The sequence below is a fragment of the Helobdella robusta genome (assembly GCF_000326865.2).
Source record: "Helobdella robusta unplaced genomic scaffold HELROscaffold_26, whole genome shotgun sequence".
NCBI lineage: Eukaryota > Metazoa > Annelida > Clitellata > Rhynchobdellida > Glossiphoniidae > Helobdella > Helobdella robusta.
In genome coordinates, this window is record NW_008704349.1 from 1,145,301 (window position 1) to 1,163,686 (window position 18,386).

The 18,386-nt window shown below is 36.0% G+C and overlaps 2 protein-coding genes across 2 annotated transcripts; one reads left to right on the plus strand and one right to left on the minus strand.

Annotated features, from left to right (window-relative positions):
* Positions 1-857: 857 nt before the first annotated feature.
* HELRODRAFT_112077 (hypothetical protein) lies at positions 858-9,205 on the plus strand (the record flags this gene model as incomplete). Its single annotated transcript, XM_009019974.1, has 7 exons — positions 858-1,007; positions 1,185-1,459; positions 4,959-5,056; positions 5,332-5,429; positions 7,609-7,737; positions 8,532-8,625; positions 8,820-9,205. The coding sequence occupies exons 1-7, from the start codon at positions 951-953 to the stop codon at positions 9,203-9,205; spliced, it is 1,137 nt and encodes a 378-aa protein (XP_009018222.1). The 5' UTR covers positions 858-950.
* A 2,514-nt stretch (positions 9,206-11,719) lies between these two features.
* Positions 11,720-16,825, minus strand: HELRODRAFT_191914 (hypothetical protein). Its single transcript, XM_009019975.1, has 10 exons — positions 16,671-16,825; positions 16,304-16,391; positions 15,342-15,931; positions 15,001-15,147; positions 14,031-14,842; positions 13,510-13,721; positions 13,185-13,311; positions 12,863-13,014; positions 11,931-12,738; positions 11,720-11,893 (listed from the first exon to the last, which is right to left on the minus strand). Exons 2-9 carry the CDS (start codon positions 16,383-16,385, stop codon positions 12,230-12,232), a joined length of 2,631 nt encoding a protein of 876 aa, XP_009018223.1. The 5' UTR covers positions 16,386-16,391; positions 16,671-16,825; the 3' UTR covers positions 11,720-11,893; positions 11,931-12,229.
* Between the last annotated feature and the right edge of the window lie 1,561 nt (positions 16,826-18,386).

The following is an 18,386-nucleotide window of genomic DNA, read 5'->3' on the forward strand; positions in this document are numbered from 1 at the left end:
GGCCGTGGTTGTTTGTAGTATCCGTTTGTTTGTTTGTGTTGTGTTGTGGGTTGTATCTTTATTAGACCAATGTGTGCTAAGTTGTTGTCGTTGTTGTTGTTGTCGTTGTTTGAATGTTAATACTGATGGAAGGTGGTTGACGTTGTTAGTTGAAATTTCCACGCCATCCAACGACAGGCGAACGTCCCTTTCAGTGCCGCATATGCTTCCACGCCTTCACCACCAACGGCAACATGCACAGGCACATGCGGATTCACGCCAAGGAGGAGCAGCAACGATTGCAGCAGCAGCAGCAGCTACAGCAGCAGCAGCAGAACTTCATCAACAGCAACAAAAACAACGGTGGCGATATGAACGGCGATTCGCTCAACTGTTCTTATGCAGATTCTGATATCAACAAACAACATCAGCAAGTAAATTTGAAGCGCCACCATCAGCCGACAGCAGCAGCAGCAGCAGCAGCTGCTTCTACTTCATCGTCCTACTCTTCATTTGAATTGGTTGGAGGTTTCGACCACAGATTCCTCAAAGATGGTGTTATCTATAAACCGCCTAAGAAGAAGACCAAACTCATCAGTTTGGTTTCAACTGCTGCTACAGCTGCTGCTACAGCTGCTACAGCTGCTGCTGACCACACCAATAATAATGATAACCACAGAAGCAGCAATAATAAAAATTATAACAACAACAACAGCAATAAAAATGTCAACAGCTGCAATATCAATAGTGGAGGAAAGAGAGTCCTATGTCCTAACAATAATAACAATAACGCAAATAATTACATTAGTGGCAGCAACAACAACAAAAACAACAACAACAATGATAACAACAACAACAATAAAAATAATATTTGTAATAATAATAATATTAGTTGTAGTAATATTAATAGTATTAATAATAATAATAATAGTAATAATAATAAAATTAGAAGTGAAGATTCGAGAGATTTAATGAATCAGAAGGTCTTTATGCTGGCACTTGGGCTGAATTACGTACCCCGAGAAATAGTTAGTTGGATGGGTGGATGGATGAATGAATGATTGAAGAAATGAATGAATTAATTAATTAATTAATTAATGACAGAACGAATGAATGATTGCTCAATGAATGAATATACGGAAACGATTTACATTACTATATTAAAAAACAAGCCAGAAAATAATTTTTTAAAACTCGTTCACCAGGCAAACGCTGAAAATGAAGAACCTCTTGATTTGATGATAACCGATAGCAACGCGAACAACAACTGCAAAGTAGACAACAGTCTCAATGATAACGGTCGCGACGACAATCAAGATTCTGACATAACTTCATCGTCGTTAACGTCAGTGGCTACAGCAGCAGCAGCAGCAGCAACTTCAACATCGTCTTCAAGATTTCTACCAGTCGAAAAGCATTTTAGCTGCGCACTCTGCAGCCAGTGGTTCACTACGAAAGCTAACTGCGAGCGACATCTGAAGTTGGTTTTTCTCTTATTGTTGTAGTTGTTGTAGCTGCGGTTGTTGTGGCTGTTGTTGTGGCTGCTGTGGTTGTTGGTTTTGTTGTCGTGTCATTTTTGTCATTATCATTACCACCACATCTGTCATCATCGTCGTCTTCGTTATCTTTTTGACAACAGGAAAAAGCACGCGATGCTAGTAAAAGATGATATCGAGAAGAACACTCGGATTTACATCAAAAGCAACAACAGTAACAATAACAACAACAACAGCCACCACCACAACAACAATAGTAACAACAACAATGATAGCACTAGCACGTATGATAATAACATCAATACCGTTGATGATAACATTAATAACATCTTCAATAACGACAACAATAAGAAAAACAACATTAATAATAATTTAAATAATAGTTTTAATAATAATAATAATAATAATAATAACACCATCTGCAAATACTGCGGCGAGGACTTCAAAATCGAGCGAGCCTTGAAGCACCACCTAAGATCTCAGACGAGCTGCCAACACAAGCCTTACTCTTGCAAGGTTGTTTGCTTAAAGCGCTTGGTTAATGTTTGATTAATTGATTGTTTGTTTGATTGATTGATTGATTGATTGATTGGTTGATTGGTTAATTGACTTACTAGTTAAATAGACGATTGACTGGTTGACGATTGACGGACAAACTGACCGACTGATTGATAGAATGATCGATCGATTGATAGAATGACCGAATCACCGCCAATAATTTTACCTCTACCACTAACAACAACCAACAACAACACATCCAACCAACTAACAACAACCAACCAACAACCAACCAGGTCTGCAAGATAGGGTTTTCCACGAAGGCCAACTGCCTGCGCCACATCCAGAAGCAACACCCCCTCATTCTGCCTCCCTTCGAGACCAACATGAAAATCAACTACGACCTCTTAGAAGCGCAAAAAAAACTCAACAACAACAACGGCAACGGTCGCAACTACACGCGCAACATCAGTAGCAGCTGTAGCAGCAGCAGCAACAACAAAAACGCTGATGGAGACTGCAGTGTCGTAGTTGATGTCTGTGAAACTAAGGCAGGAAATATAAAGCTAGAGAGTAATGCTGTTGTTGGCTATCCGATTGTTGACAGAAATGTTGTCGGCAACATGCGCAACAACAACAACAACAACAACAACATGAACAAACTCAACCAGGACACTAAAATTGGTATTAGCCAACACCAGAAACAACTCCTAGTGCAAATTCTCAACAAATATAACATCAGCAACAACAACAACATCATCATCAACAACAGCAACAACATCAATTTTAATCTCAATCACAAATTCAGCAGTAGCGACAACAACGGCTTCAATGACGATAGCGTTAACAATGAGGATAATGCTGACGACGACAACTACGACCAGCCACTGGATTTCAGTTTGAAATCATCGTCAGCAAACTCAGACCAACCGATTGACTTGACTGTAGGTAAGGCTAAATCGAACAACATCAACAACAACATCAACTACAACAACACCAACAATTACAACACTATTTTTGGTTCTGGAATGAGCGATTTACAGAGTAACAAATCCGCTCTTCAACAGCTACTACTTCTACAACAGCATTTTCAACAGCAGCAGCAACAACATCAACAACAACTGCAACAACAGCAATCGTCAAGTAATATGTCGTTGTTAAACAAAAACATCAACAGCACTAATCCATTTCTAATAAACAAACTACAACAGCAACAACAACATTTAAGATCCATGAAATCTATCCTAAAATCATCCAAACAACACAACAACACAAGCAACAACACAAACAACAACACAAGCAACAACAACAGCAGCAAAGATGTATTTATAAAAAACCTCAAATCACTTCTACACTCAAATAACGCCACATCCATTCTCAAACCATCCGCCCAACAATCATCATCAACACCAACCGCCACAAAACCATCACAGCCTATAATTTTACTGGACGCACCATCACTCAAACCACCACCACCATTGTCGTCGTCGTCGCAATCATTACTATTACCACCTTCTCGCCTCTTTGAAGCTCATTACAATAGCAGAACCGATAGGTACCATTGCCCACAGTGTGGTGCCATTTTCAAACAACCCACCAAGGTTTCCCGCGTTTTTTTTTTTGTTTTTTTTTCAATTTTTTTTGAGTTGAATATAGTTTTTTTTCAAGTTTTTTGGAGTTATGTATAGTTTTTTCTTTTCAAGTTTTTTTGAGTTGTATATAATTTTTTTTTTAATTTTTCGTTTACATTTTAATTTAATTTCATTAAAGTACCTAATTTTTACAATGATTTTTTTTTGTTTACGTTAATTTATTTTCTTTGTTTATATTTATGTTTATTTATGTCTGTTTATGTTGTCTGTCTATGCTGACCTCCTGACATCTACCTGATCTGTCTTCTGATGTCTCTGATATCCAATCCAATATCCTAGGATTCTACGTTCGTTCGTTTGCTCGTTCGTTCGTCCAGTCGTTCATCATTCATTCAATCATTCATTCATTCATTCATTCATTCACACACTCCATCACTTTGTTTTGATATTTGTGTTCGCGCATGGTTTCGCGATTTTTAGCGTGAGTTATTTATTTGTTAAATAATTTGATGCATGATAATTTTCTCCATTCGCAACAGTTGCACTTCCATTTAATCTCGCACGGAAACCAACAACAAAACTCAACGAATGCATCTTCTGATGGCGTCATCGTCAACAACAACAACAGCTGCAGCAGCAACAACAACAGCAACAACAACAGCAACAACAACAGCAACAACAACAGCAACAACAACAGCAGCAACAACAACAACAATAATAATAATGTTGGTGGCATCAACTACAGCAACAACTTAAAAATGTCATCATCTTCGTCGTCGTCGTCGGCAGCAGTATCATCGTCGCCACAAGTAAGATTTCATCATCTCAGGGCATCGTTTGATGACGCAAGCAGCGACCGCAACTTCCGCAACAACAGCAACAACATCAACAGCGACAACAGCAACAACAACAACAGCAACAACAACAAAAACCCCAAAAGCAGCATATCAAAAACCGACCACAACAACAACAACATAGTAACAACGGTGTCTTCTCAGTCAACTATTGCAGCGCTTCCACCGTCATTCTCATCTTCCTCCTCATCACCATCCTCATCTTTTCTACCATCGCGAAACTTTCTATCAACTTTGCCGCCTGTCCTGGTTGCTTCACTGCTAGCCAATTCACCGAGCAATGAAATCCTCAGGCTGTTCCAGGTACCTCAAGACAACAACAGCAACAAAAACAACAACCGCGAAAACAAAACGCGTAACAGAAATTCCGCCAACAGAAATCTCAAAAACAGCAACAACAACAGCAACAGTAACAGTAGTAGCAACAACAACGATATTGATAACCCTACGACAGAGAATGACGACGATAATAGTAGTTGCAGTAGCGAGGATGGCTTTCCAAGTGGCGGTGGTTCGTCGAGGAGAAAGATCTCCAAGAGAAGTTCGTATTCGGACTCGCCGCATAAACTCATGTGCTGTTACTGTCCCAGAACCTTTCCGTGGGCTAGTTCATTGGGTAGGCATCTTCTCACACATAGTGGTTGGTTGGCTGGCTGGTTGTTTGGTTGATTGATTGGTTGGTTGGTTAGTTTGTTGATTGGTTAGTCTGTTGATTGGTTGGTTGGTTGAGTGATTGGTTGTTTGATCGGATATGTTGTTGGAGCAAGTTATAGATTGATTGCCTCATTCATCCATCCATTCTTTCCTTCGTTTATCTAAATTTTCAATCATCCATCCAATCATTCATTCATCCAATCATCCATCCAATCATTCATCCATTCACTCATTCATTCATTCATTCATACATTCGAGTAGGCGAAAAGCCGTACACGTGTGACATATGCGATGTTGGATTTTCGACGAAGTCCAACAGAGGTCGTCACATGCTAAGGAAGCACCACTGCCAGAATGTCGCCGAAGATGGTGACGATGATGGTGACGACGATCCTGATAACGATGACGACGATGATGATGACGAAGACGACGACGATGATGATGATGATGGCCGGTTATACTCCAGTGCGATTGCTTCTTCAAATTATCATCGTCGTCATCATCTTAATAATAATGCGGATTCGGATTGCAAACAATTTTTCGGCCATTTTGGACGTGAGAATGAGATGAGTGAAGTGCAGAGAGTGACGATGACGTCATCTTCGTCGTCATTTCCTACCGCGTCGTCATCGTCAATCATGACCAAAGAACTTTTTAGCTGCTATCACTGCCTCTTCACTTCGTTTGACTCATCAGGTTGATTATCGTTTAGGATGAAGATGATGATGGTCACTTTGTTCGCTTAAACATTCGTTCGTTTATTCACTCACTCACTTATTCATTCATTCATCCAGTCATTTATTCATTCATCATTAATTCGTTTATTCATTCATTTATTCATCATTCATTAATTAATTCATTCATTCAGTCGTACATTCATCATTTATTTATTCATTCATTCATTCATTCATTCATTCATTCATTCACTCACTCACTCACTCACTCACTCATTCATTCACTCATTCACTCATTCACTCATTCACTCATTCATTCATGCAGAGAAGTTGATGGAGCACTTTAATGCGGTCCATCCAGACATACAGCCAGCAGTGGATCCTGTCGTCATTCAGCCGCAGTACGAAGTGCGTTTTCTGCTGTTGCAATAACATAATTAAAATTAATTATAGTTAATTATGTTTATAATAATTTATTCGTCCATGTTATTTTCTGTTGAAATCCGTTCATTTGTTTATTAGTTTGTTTGCTTGTTGATTGATTAATTCGTTCGTTCCTTCGTTCGTTTGTTTGTTCATTCATTCGTTTGTTCGTTCGTTCAATCAATCATTCATTCATTCATTTATTCATACATTTACTCACTCACTCATTTACTCATTCATTCATTCACTTATTCATTCATTCATTCATTCATTCACTCATTCATTTATTCATTCACTCATTCATTCATTCACTCATTCATTTATTCATTCACTCATTCATTCATTCAGTCACTCATTCATTCACTCACTCATTCATCTATTTTATAATTATACATCAGGACCTGGGACAGATGAACGACAATAAGGATGACGACGACGACGACGAAGAGGACAACCCCAACAAAAACAACAACAACAACAACAACAACAACAACAATAATAATAATAATAATAAAAATGATGACGACGATGATGATGATACGGATGAGAATGGTTATCTTTTTATTATTATTATTATTATTATTATTATTATTATTATTATTAACTATTATTATAATAATTTCAATAAATGATAATAAATAATATTAATAAATAATATTAATAAATAATAATAATAATAATAATAATAATAATAATAATGGTTAGTCAATCAACAAACGTACATAAACATAACTCCGCAGATGATAATGACAATGGGAATGTAATGGGTGTCCATAGCAACAACAACAACAATAATAATAATAACAATAATAATATTAATAAAGTAAACAACAATAACAACAACAATAATAATAATAGCAATAATAAAAGGCAGAACTCAGCAAAGCAGCAACAACAAAATCTGCTGGATTTAGAAGTTTTTCTACAACTACAGCAGTTAAAACGGCAACATCAACGACAACAACAACATCAACAACAACATCAACTATCCTCTATGGCATCAATGCTTCAGCAGCAGCAACAACACCACCAACAACAGCAGCAACTAACTGGGACCTCGTCAACATTAACTGCAGTTAAAAATCCAGAGAAGGATAACTATAACGTTGATAAGATAACGGGTATTTATTCATTCATTCGTTCATTCATTCATTTATTCATTCATTCATTTATTCATTCATTTATTCATTCATTTATTTATTCATTTATTCATTCGTTCATTCGCTCATTTATTGATTCAACACTCATTTGTCCATTCAACCAATATAATCATTATTTATCTATTCTTTCATTCGTTTAACGCTAATTCACTCAATCGGTTATTCATTCATTAATTCATTTATTCATTCATTTATTTTGTCATTCATTCATTCATTCATTTTGTCATTCATTCATTCATCCATCCATTCATTCATTCATTCATTCAGCTTGTTGGAAGTGTGGACTGGAATTTAAGTGTCGCAAGGTTCTATTGCGCCATCTGAAAGAACACAACATCGACCTGCCATACAAATGCTACCTCTGTGACGCCTCCTACCAACATAGGATCGATAGTCTTCTTCATAAGGTTGGTTGGTTGATTGATGGATTGGATGATTGATTGGTTGATTGGTTGGTTGTTGGTTGATTGGTTGATTGGTTGGTTGAATGATTGATGGATTGGATGATTGGTTGATTGGTTGGTTGATTGATTGATGGATTGGTTGGTTGGTTGATTGATTGGTTGGTTGGTTGATTGATTGATTGGATGATTGATTGGTCGTTTGGTTGGTTAATTGATTGATTGGTTGACTATTACTGAATGAATAAGCAAAAGAATGAAGAAATGAATTAATAAAAAATTGAATGAAAGAATGGGTGAATGAATGATTGAACGAATAAATGAATGAACGAATAAATGAATGAACGAACGAACGAACGAACGAACGAACGAACAAACAAACAGGTCACGTGCCACCCAACTGATTTCACGTGTTTGAAAGAGAAGAACAAGATATCAGATGATATCAATGGATACTCCATGTTCATGGACCAGCTCGTTGAAGATATGCTCAGCGGAAATATACAGGGTTGGGGTTTTGTATCTTTGTATATCATTGTATCATTGTATCTTTGTATCAGTGTGTTTTGGTATCCTTGTATTTTCGTTCTGTACCTTTGTATTTTTGTATCATTGTATGCATCATTGTATCATTGTATGCATCATTGTATCCGAGCATGTTTGTATACATTTTTTATGATAGTAGCGATACAGTGAGAATATTATCAACATAAGATATCTCAATTGTGATAGTTAATCATTTAATTACAGCCAGAAAGATAACAAATCCCGGCGGCCTTGACATTGACCTTCGACCCGAGGGCGATTACGCTCAGCGCAAGGTCTTCTGCACCTTCTGCCCCAAGAGGTTTTGGTCGTTGCAGGACTTAAGGAGGCACATGAGGTCACATACAGGTCAGTTCGTGTTCGTTTGTTAGTCGTTCGTTTGTTTGTATGTATGTTCGTCTGTTTGTTTCTTGTTGTTGTTGTCGTTGGTGCGGTATTTGGTGTTGTTTGATGTTGGTGTTAAATTATTTTTTATGAATAACAACGTAAACAGCAACAACAAACAAACGATCAAACGAACGAACGAACAAACAAACGAACAGGTGAACGACCATTCGAATGTGACCTTTGCTCTGCCCGGTTCACCCTGAAACACAGCATGATGAGGCATAGACGCAGACACGGCGGACCACAGCATCCGGAAGAAGAAGAGGAGGAAGAGGATGAAACCGAAAGCGGAAGTAGAGAAACAGAAAGCGGATGCGGGGAAAATTATAAAGATGATAACGAACACGAACGCCTGATCGACTACTTTGTGAACGAGGTTGCTAAAAGTCAAGATGCTGCTCCTGATGATGATGACGCTGGCGATAACTTTTCTCAGAACAAAGAAACTGAAATAGGTGACGACGACGTCCATTATGACAATCGTCATCACGTGATTAACTTATCCACAACCAAAGATTCTGAAACTCCTCTTGGTAATTAAGTCATTGATGATGATGATGGTGGTGGTGGTCAGTTTAATGACGTTCATCTCAATGAATGAAATTGCTCTCTTTGTTATGGACGCGACGGATGATATGAATATTATAATAATAATAATAATAATAATAATCTTTTTTCATCATTATCCTTTCAAACAACACCAACACTTATTTAATTCGAAACCAATGGGTGTATAATTTCGGGAAGCGTGGTTTAAAGATGATGGTGGGGGTTTCCATAAAATGTTGATAGACGATACTATTGCTACTTCTACTGCTACTACCACTACTACCATTACTGCTGCTGCTACTACTACTACTACTGCTGCTGCTACTACTATTACCACCGATAATGATGATGACGATGACGATTATATAGACCACGTGTTATTAATTGATGAGAAACAAGATGATGATGATGATGATGATTTAATGATGTGACGATGATGATGATGATGGTGGTGATGATTTAATGATGATTGTGATAGATAATATATTGTTATTAGTAACGACGATGATGATGATGATGACAAATGAAGATGATGATATTGAGCGTTATAAAATTTCTTGAATCTACAAATTTCATCTCACGATTTATTACCATTGGAATATTTTATTTTATTTTATTTGATAAATAAATTTAAACAAATTCGATTTTATTTCATTTTTCTCCTTTCTGTTTTATACAAACAAACACAGACACACACACGCGCGCGCGCGTACACACACACACATACACACACACACATACAATGTATATACATCCAAAAGATATGCAAACATATCGCGATGTTTTATTTCGTACATATGGCCTTTTAGTGAAGTTTTTAATGCAGTTATTGCTTTAATTATTACACACACACACACACACACACACACACACACACACATACATACATACATACGTACGTACGTACATACATACATTCGTACATACATACGTACATACATACACAAGTTTTTATATCATTCATCTTTCTATGCATTCCGTTGTGTCTTAACTTGTACATGATGACGTCATTTTCGTGGTGTTATATAGGTATATTATATATATATATATGTGTGTGTGTGTGTGTGTGTGTTATATATGTATATGATATAGATATTTATGTGTATGTATTATAGATTGTTTAGTTAGAAACTTGATTAGTTGATTGGTTGGTTGGTTGGTTGATTGGCTTACTCTTTGATTTGTTTTGTAGGGTAAGTTATGTCTTTATATGTGATATATATATATATATATATATATATATATATATATATATATATATCACATTTTAATTATATTACGTATTTTAATTTTTTGTTCTTTGTTAATGTCTTGAATATATAAATTCAAATGCATTCGTTGCATATTGCATTCGTTTATTCGATTACTTGAATGATTGGTTGGTTGGTTAGTTGTTTATTTGATTGATTGATGATTGGATGGTTGGTTGGTTGAGAGATTATATCCCTTATAATGTCATCTACATTCCCATCCTTAATCTCATTTGGTTTTTAAAAGACAGTTTAGCGATAATTATTATTCCAATACCTCTTCATTGTTAAAGCCGCATTTGATTATATCATAAATAAGTACCAGTTAAATTGCTGGCATTTTGTGACTATTTCATCCGTACCTTATTTTAGTGTCACTTTCAATTTTCATCGTACCGTATATCCTCATAATGCTATCATTCCATTTTTTTTATTCGCTAAAACTAAACTGGATTAGAGTTTTGTAATTGGTTGGTTGGCTGGTCGGTCGATTGACTGATTGCTATTTAGGTTGATTGCAATATGAACTGACGGAATGAATGATTGATTGAATAATGAATGATTGAATGAATGAATAATTCATTTATTTATTAATTCATTCAACGATTGATTGATTGATTGATTGATTGATTGATTGATTGATTGATTGATTGATTGATTGATTATTGTTCGTAACATGGTAATTTCATACCTTGTTATTATCATTCCACATGATGCCTTGTATACATCAATTTCGTGTCTTTTATTTTCTCCTTCTTATTATATTCCATATCAGTCATACAAACAGACAGACAGACGAACACATAGACATACATTCACGCACGCAAGCACACACACATACACACTAAACACACATACAAATACACACATACATATTGTACATCTAATAATATAACATAACATACATAATTACCTACGATCCATATCAATATATCAAACAACTCTATCGTCATATGAAAATGAATGGATGGATGAATGAGGAAATGAATGAATGAGGGAATGAATGAATGAATAAGTTATTTGTGTGCCTTTGTATTATCCACGATAATGATGATGAAAATGCGATGATGATAATGATGACGTTTTATATTACCTCTCAGTTTCCACTTTTAAACATTCTATGATTTACATAGAAAAACACAGACACACACACACACACAGAGAGAGAGAGAGAGAGAGAGAGAGAGAGAGACGTTAATTAGTTTTTTTCTGTCTATTGTAAAGGAGAAACGTAGAATTAATTAATCACACTGAAATTTTTTTTTTTCTCAGATTTTTATTTTTCGAGTTAAAATAAAAAATAAAAAAGTAATTTATTTATTTATAAATCGATGAATTCTAAAAAGAAAATTAATAATTAATTAGTTAATTAATTACAATTGAAGTCAATTAATGGGAGATTTTTTAAAAACATGCAAGGGATCTGGCGAAAAAAAGTTATGATGACGATGACGATGATGAAGTCATAACGACGATGAAAATGACGTCATAACGACGATGATAATGACGTAATAGCGATGGTAGCGTTGGTGATGTAATAATTACAGTGATGATATGACAACTGCATGCATAATGCGAAATAAACGAGCCGTCAATTTAATGTGGAATAGACTTTGGTGTTTTAAATTGATGGATCAATCGAGTAACTGATCAATCATTCATTCATTCATTTAATCATTAATTCATTTATTCAATTAATCATTCATTTATTCAATTAATCTTTCACTCATTCATTCATTCATTCACTCACTTGCACGTTCACTAAATCAATCGTCAAATAGTGAACATCTCGTAGGCTTAATAATAATAGTCATCTTAAATGAATTGCCATCCGAGCCAGACAAATATGGTGACGACGCAGACGACGGCTGGTTGAGCACATAGAAGGGTACTAGGTCATTAATGAACCTCGTCCTATCGTTGGCTGGATCGAATGAGAACTGCCTACTGACGGATGACTTGAAATGCTCGACGTTATCTTGCACTCCCGTCACCAGCACACACAACTCAACATCTCTTCTGTTGTTGGGGTTTTGTTTCCTGCTGCTGCTGCTGCAAGCGCTGACGCCATCATCGTTCTGAATATTTTTATTACCACCCCTAGCTTGGGATTTCCCATTTTTCCCTTTGCCTGGACTAGAACTCTCCGACCTGATGAAACTGAAAAAAGACGATTGTAGGCCACTTAAACCGCCGCCGCCGCTGCTGCTCGTCTGCTGGGTGTCACGTGATTGATTGCTGTGCAGGACCAGGCGGACTGTGTTGAAGGTGTCGCCTGGTGGAGGAAGATGATTGTATGGGAGTTTGAATTGACATCATAAAATTAAGGAAACTTCGAAAATTGAAAAAAAAAATGAAAGTGAAACTAAAACGAAAGTGAAACTAGAAAAAAAAACTACCCGGAAGTTCCCATTTGGTCCAGATATTGAGCATGATGCATGGCTGGTAGACCATTCCTCTACTGTACAACTCTCCCGTCCAATCCCAAGCGGGGTGGTGCGTGGTTTCATCTGGTTGGAGGGCATCCGAGGGGCTAGAGAACACCACTGATCTGAAATTTGATTGGTTGATGGGTGATTGATTGGTCGATTAAATGATTGATTAGTTGATTTTTAAATAGCTGATTATTTCGACAGATGATTGGTTGATAGGCTATCCAATGAAAAAGTAGAAACATGAATCCGAAAAACTGCAACAACAGCACAACCAAACCGCCCCAACCTGACATCTGCCCTGTTGACACTGGAGAACTTATCGACCACCAAGCTAGTGCTCCAAACATCGTTCGTGTAGTTGCGGAGTGTCACGTGGTGTCGCTGGAAGTAGGTCCTCGCATATGATTGGACCTCTGATCGACCAATCAAAGTACGAAATAGAATTGGAAGAAATTAATTATGCGTTATAATGAAAGTATGTACAACAAGAAAAAAAAAACCTGGATCGAAAATAAATAATTAAAAAATTTTATAGATTAACTCTTAAAAATAACCATTTACTGAATCAATTAGCCTAAGCAAGCAAGCAACCAACCAACCAGCCAGCCAACCTGTCGTTTCATTGACATTTTTTTTCACGATATCCTGCAGATGCAAGGCCTGGATCACATATCTCTCAAGCACACTCATCATCGCTTTGCACTTTCGGTAGAATTTTGATTTCAAAAAGTTAACATTTCTACTCGTAGCAGCAGTTTTTGTTGATGCGGCTGAGACTTTTTTCCGGTTGGCACTCAGTTGATGATTGATGAGAGATCGTTGCCTGGTTGATCGGTTGGAATGTTGTTTGGTCGGCTTATTGATTGCTGTTAGCTTTCGTGGGATATTATTTACTCCTATGTGTGTTGTCTGATTGGCTGATTGACTGGTTGACGTTTTGTGATTGGCTGATTGAAATGATGAAGTTTTATGATTGGCTGATTGAGTGGGTGAAGTTCTGTGATTGGCTGATTGAGTGGGTGAAGTTCTGTGATTGGCTGATTGACTGGGTGAAGTTCTGTGATTGGCTGATTGACCGGGTGATGTTCTGTGATTGGCTGATTGACTAGATGAAATTCTCCAATTGGCCGACTGATAAAATTTAAAAATGTCAATGAATATTGCTTTCAGTTGAGCGTTACCCATCAAAGGGTATCTGATACATGAAAATATTTTCCTGGCCATGTCTCTCAACTCGCTGACGTCATCTGAATCATCGCTACTATCATCATTAACGTCGTCATCATCAGTATCATCATCAACAAGATCATTATCACAATTTTCTTCAACATCATTATCGTAATCTCTTTTTTCATCAACATTGTTGAGGCCATTATGAAGATGTGGTTCCTCCGCCAAGGCACGACGGCTCGGACTGTTGGAAAGGTTGCATTTTTTATAAACATCATTGGCGTTATCACCATCATCATCATCATCATGTGTATCGTTATTATCATCATCATCCTCATTATCACTGTTGATGTTGTTGTTGATGATGTTTGTACCGCTACTATCACTGCAGCCTTCATCATCATCATCGTCGTCGTCGTCGTTGTCCGTCTCGATATTTTCATCCTTCAAATTGGTGAACTTCCTTCTGCAATACTTCCAGAAACTTTTATAGGCGGATGTATCTTCCAAATTGTTCATTTCATCGCCGTCATCATCATCATCGCCACCACGAAAAACATCACTACTATCACCATCATCGATGACGTCATTATCGTCGTCCTCATCATCATCTTCATCATCATCTTCATCATTATAATAACAAGTATTTTTAAACCACCATCTGACCACCCCCTGATACAGAATGAACTCATCCGGAATGACAATTTCCGATTGGCTGATGAAACTAATTAACATATCTGCATCCATATGCAAAAAGTCAGGTCCACTTATGACCTAAGGGGTAGACAAATGTCATAATTTTCTCATTATATTTTAATTCTTTCTTTCATTGCTTAATTCATTCGTTCGCCCATGCATTCATTCATTCATTCGTTTGTTTGCTCATTCATTCATTCATCCATGCATGCACTCATTCATTCATTCATTTCGACCTTATAGAAGTTAAGCCTGATAAATTCAGCAGCATCGTGAGCCAGAGTTTTGTGATTGGCGAGTCGAGCGTAGGACAGCCACGAGGTTGATCGGTTGAGTTGTGTGGTTGAGACCAAATGTTCAATCATATACTCAGTACAGGCCTTCTATTGTTGCAATCAATTTTTCTGTTTTCAGTTTGATTCTTGCGCGTGTGTTGTTTGATTTAACACGGCAAATACACATACAAACGCACATACGATCCCACACACACACACACACACACACACACACACACAGACACACAGAGAAAAAGAAAAACTTCTACACAACAAACACACACGCACACACAAGCACAAACCTGCAAATCAATCACATCGTACTTATCAGCCAGCATCAGTATATAGAGAACGGTTGGATGTTGCAGGTAGATAACTCGAGAATACAAATATCGCAAAAAAGCCTCAAAAACTTGACCAGTTTTGACATCTTCTGAGAGGGTGACTTCAGATTTGGTGGCCTCATTCCAAACGATTCCGGTAAACATGACTTTAAAGACCTGACTAGAGCAAGCTAACACTAACCTATGAGAGGGATACTGCCTAACTACTCCGTCTGGGGTTCGAACGATAATTTTAACGTCACTTAAGTCATCTCTGTTGAATAGGTCAACAATTTTATTGAGGAGGCCAGTTGCGTTTTCGATTCTTTGACCTGATTTAAAAGTGAACTGAGACTTATGTGGGGTGTATTGTTGGTGTTGGTATTGTTGTTGCGGCTGTTGTTGTTGTGGGCATTTACGTTTGGACGGAGATGGGCTGGTGTCGTGCAATGCGTTCTTGCTGTAGTCTGTGTTGATGTTGTTTTCGTGTTGTTGTTGATGTTGTTGTTGTTTATGCTGTTGTGTCGACTGGTGTGTTTGTTGGTGCATTTGCAGATGTTGTCTTCTATCTATAATATTTTTGTCAGGATTAATAAAAACATTGTTAGCCTCTAAATGTTATAACGGAACTATACATAGAAGAAATAATGTGATGATGATGACGAAGATGATGACAACGTGATGATAATGGTGAACACACATTCTGGTAACAAATATGCAAAGCTGACAAACATTCTCAAGTTAAACTGTTAAATATCCTACAAATATCTCAACAATCAATTTACATTTAGAAATTTTGGATGAAAAATTCATCGAAGCATTCAGACCTAAAATGAAAATAGGACAAAAATGATGATGGTGACGACGACGACGACGTAATGATATAATTATAATAGCAATAATAATAATAACAACATTAATAATAATAATAATAAATAAACCATCTTCATTTTTGAATGAGAAGACGTCTTGGAAAAACTTCTGCCCTTTAGAGAAAATTTTCATTGGTCCTGGCTTCATCATCTTTTTCTAATAATAATAATAATAATAATAATAATAATAATAGTAATAATAATAATGTTTTGTATTTTAATGCAATCAGCTGATTACTTTTTCAGTTTTTTCTATCTATAAAAAAGAACTACTAAATAAAATAAAAAAACTTCATGAATGTATGTATATGGATATTATATATACTATACACATATCTAGAACAAGAGAGAGAGAGAGAGAAAGAGAGAAAGTGAGAGAAAAAGATGCCTATGAAAATTAATATAATTATATTTTTATTAATAAAAATTGCATTACTTAGCACAGATAAATGAAACCAAATCAGCGAACATAATGCGTGTGTGCATAGTGTATTGTATTGTATCTCATTGTATGAGTTTGTTGCTTCATATAAGTCTTTTGTTTTAGTTTTAAAAAAATGAATTTTTTCTACAACGATAATACAAGATTTTCCAATGTAAACAATAACAAAAACCATAGGTGCATAAAACTCAGTAGGATCTAATCATCTATTGAAGTTTCATACAGTTGAGTTCTTTGTTTTTTAGTAAGAATCGAAATATAGACACACACAAATACAATAAATATATATATATGTGTGTGTATATGTAAGTGAGTGTGCTTGTCTGTCTTCTGTCTGTTTGTCTGTCTGTCTGTTGGCAAAATTTCAATACTAATTAATGTCTTATTATCATCATCACTATCATTGTATCAATTTTATCATTGTATCATTTTTATCATTGATACCATCATAAACGTGTCCCATCAACAATTAGACATCAATATCAGAGCAAGATTACATCAACTTTTACCAAAAACCATTAGAAATGACATCAATATTCGTGAAATGAAGAATTGAAAGTCATATCAACTGGTGACATTAACTCTATTTGTGTGTATGTGTGTTTGTATGTGTGTGTGTGGGTGGGTGTATGTGTGTATGTTTGTGTGTGTGTTTGTGTGTTTGTCTATTTGTGTGTGTTCAAAAGTAAAAGAATTTACTTCATTAGACATTTGAATAATCGTAGGGGGTTGAATGATTGAAGTAATAAACAATCGAATGAACGAATGAGTGTACACACAAACACACGCACACATGCACACCTTCACGCACGCACACACACACATTCACGCTCACACACTCACATACACACACATAGAGAAACAGAGTTAAAAAAATACCCAACATAAGTAGAACATTGGTATCAGCTTGATCTGTATTACAATATTATTAAGATGAGACGACGATGATGATAACAATGATGATGACGAAGGTGATGATGATGATGATGACGATGAGGATGATGAAGATAACACAACAACAACAGCAACATCAACAAAACAACAACATCAACAACAAACAACAACAAAACAACAACAAACAACAACAAAGCAACAATATCAACAACAACAAACAAACAACAACAACATTATCATCATCAATATTCAAACGTTTTTGTTGTTTTAACATTCTTTACGTGTGTGTATATAGTACATACATACATACATAATATGCAACTGTGTGTGTTGCTTATAATTACAAACAAACCAGTAGTTAGTTATCTTTACTTCAAGTTAGACGAATGATCAGACAGGTAAACTGCTGCTACATTCGCATTTTTGTACAACTAGATATCAAGATATCATTTTGTATCATTTTGTATCTCTTTGTATCATTTTGTATCATTTTGTACCATTTTGTATCATTTTGTATCATTTTTGTATTTTTCAATTGATATTTAGATCTAAAATAAAATCATTCAATTCGTTTATATTTAACCTTGTATATTTATTCATTCTTTCATTTTCTCATTATTCTTTCTTTCTTTCATTCATTCGTTTATTAATTCATCTTTTTATTTATTTATTTATTTATTTAATCATTCATTCGTTCGTTCATCCTTATTATGTACATTCCTTCATTCATTCCTTCATTCATTCATTCATTCATTCATTCATTCATTCATTCATTCATTCAATTTCTGTTCCTCAGATTTTTTAACAAATGAGTGA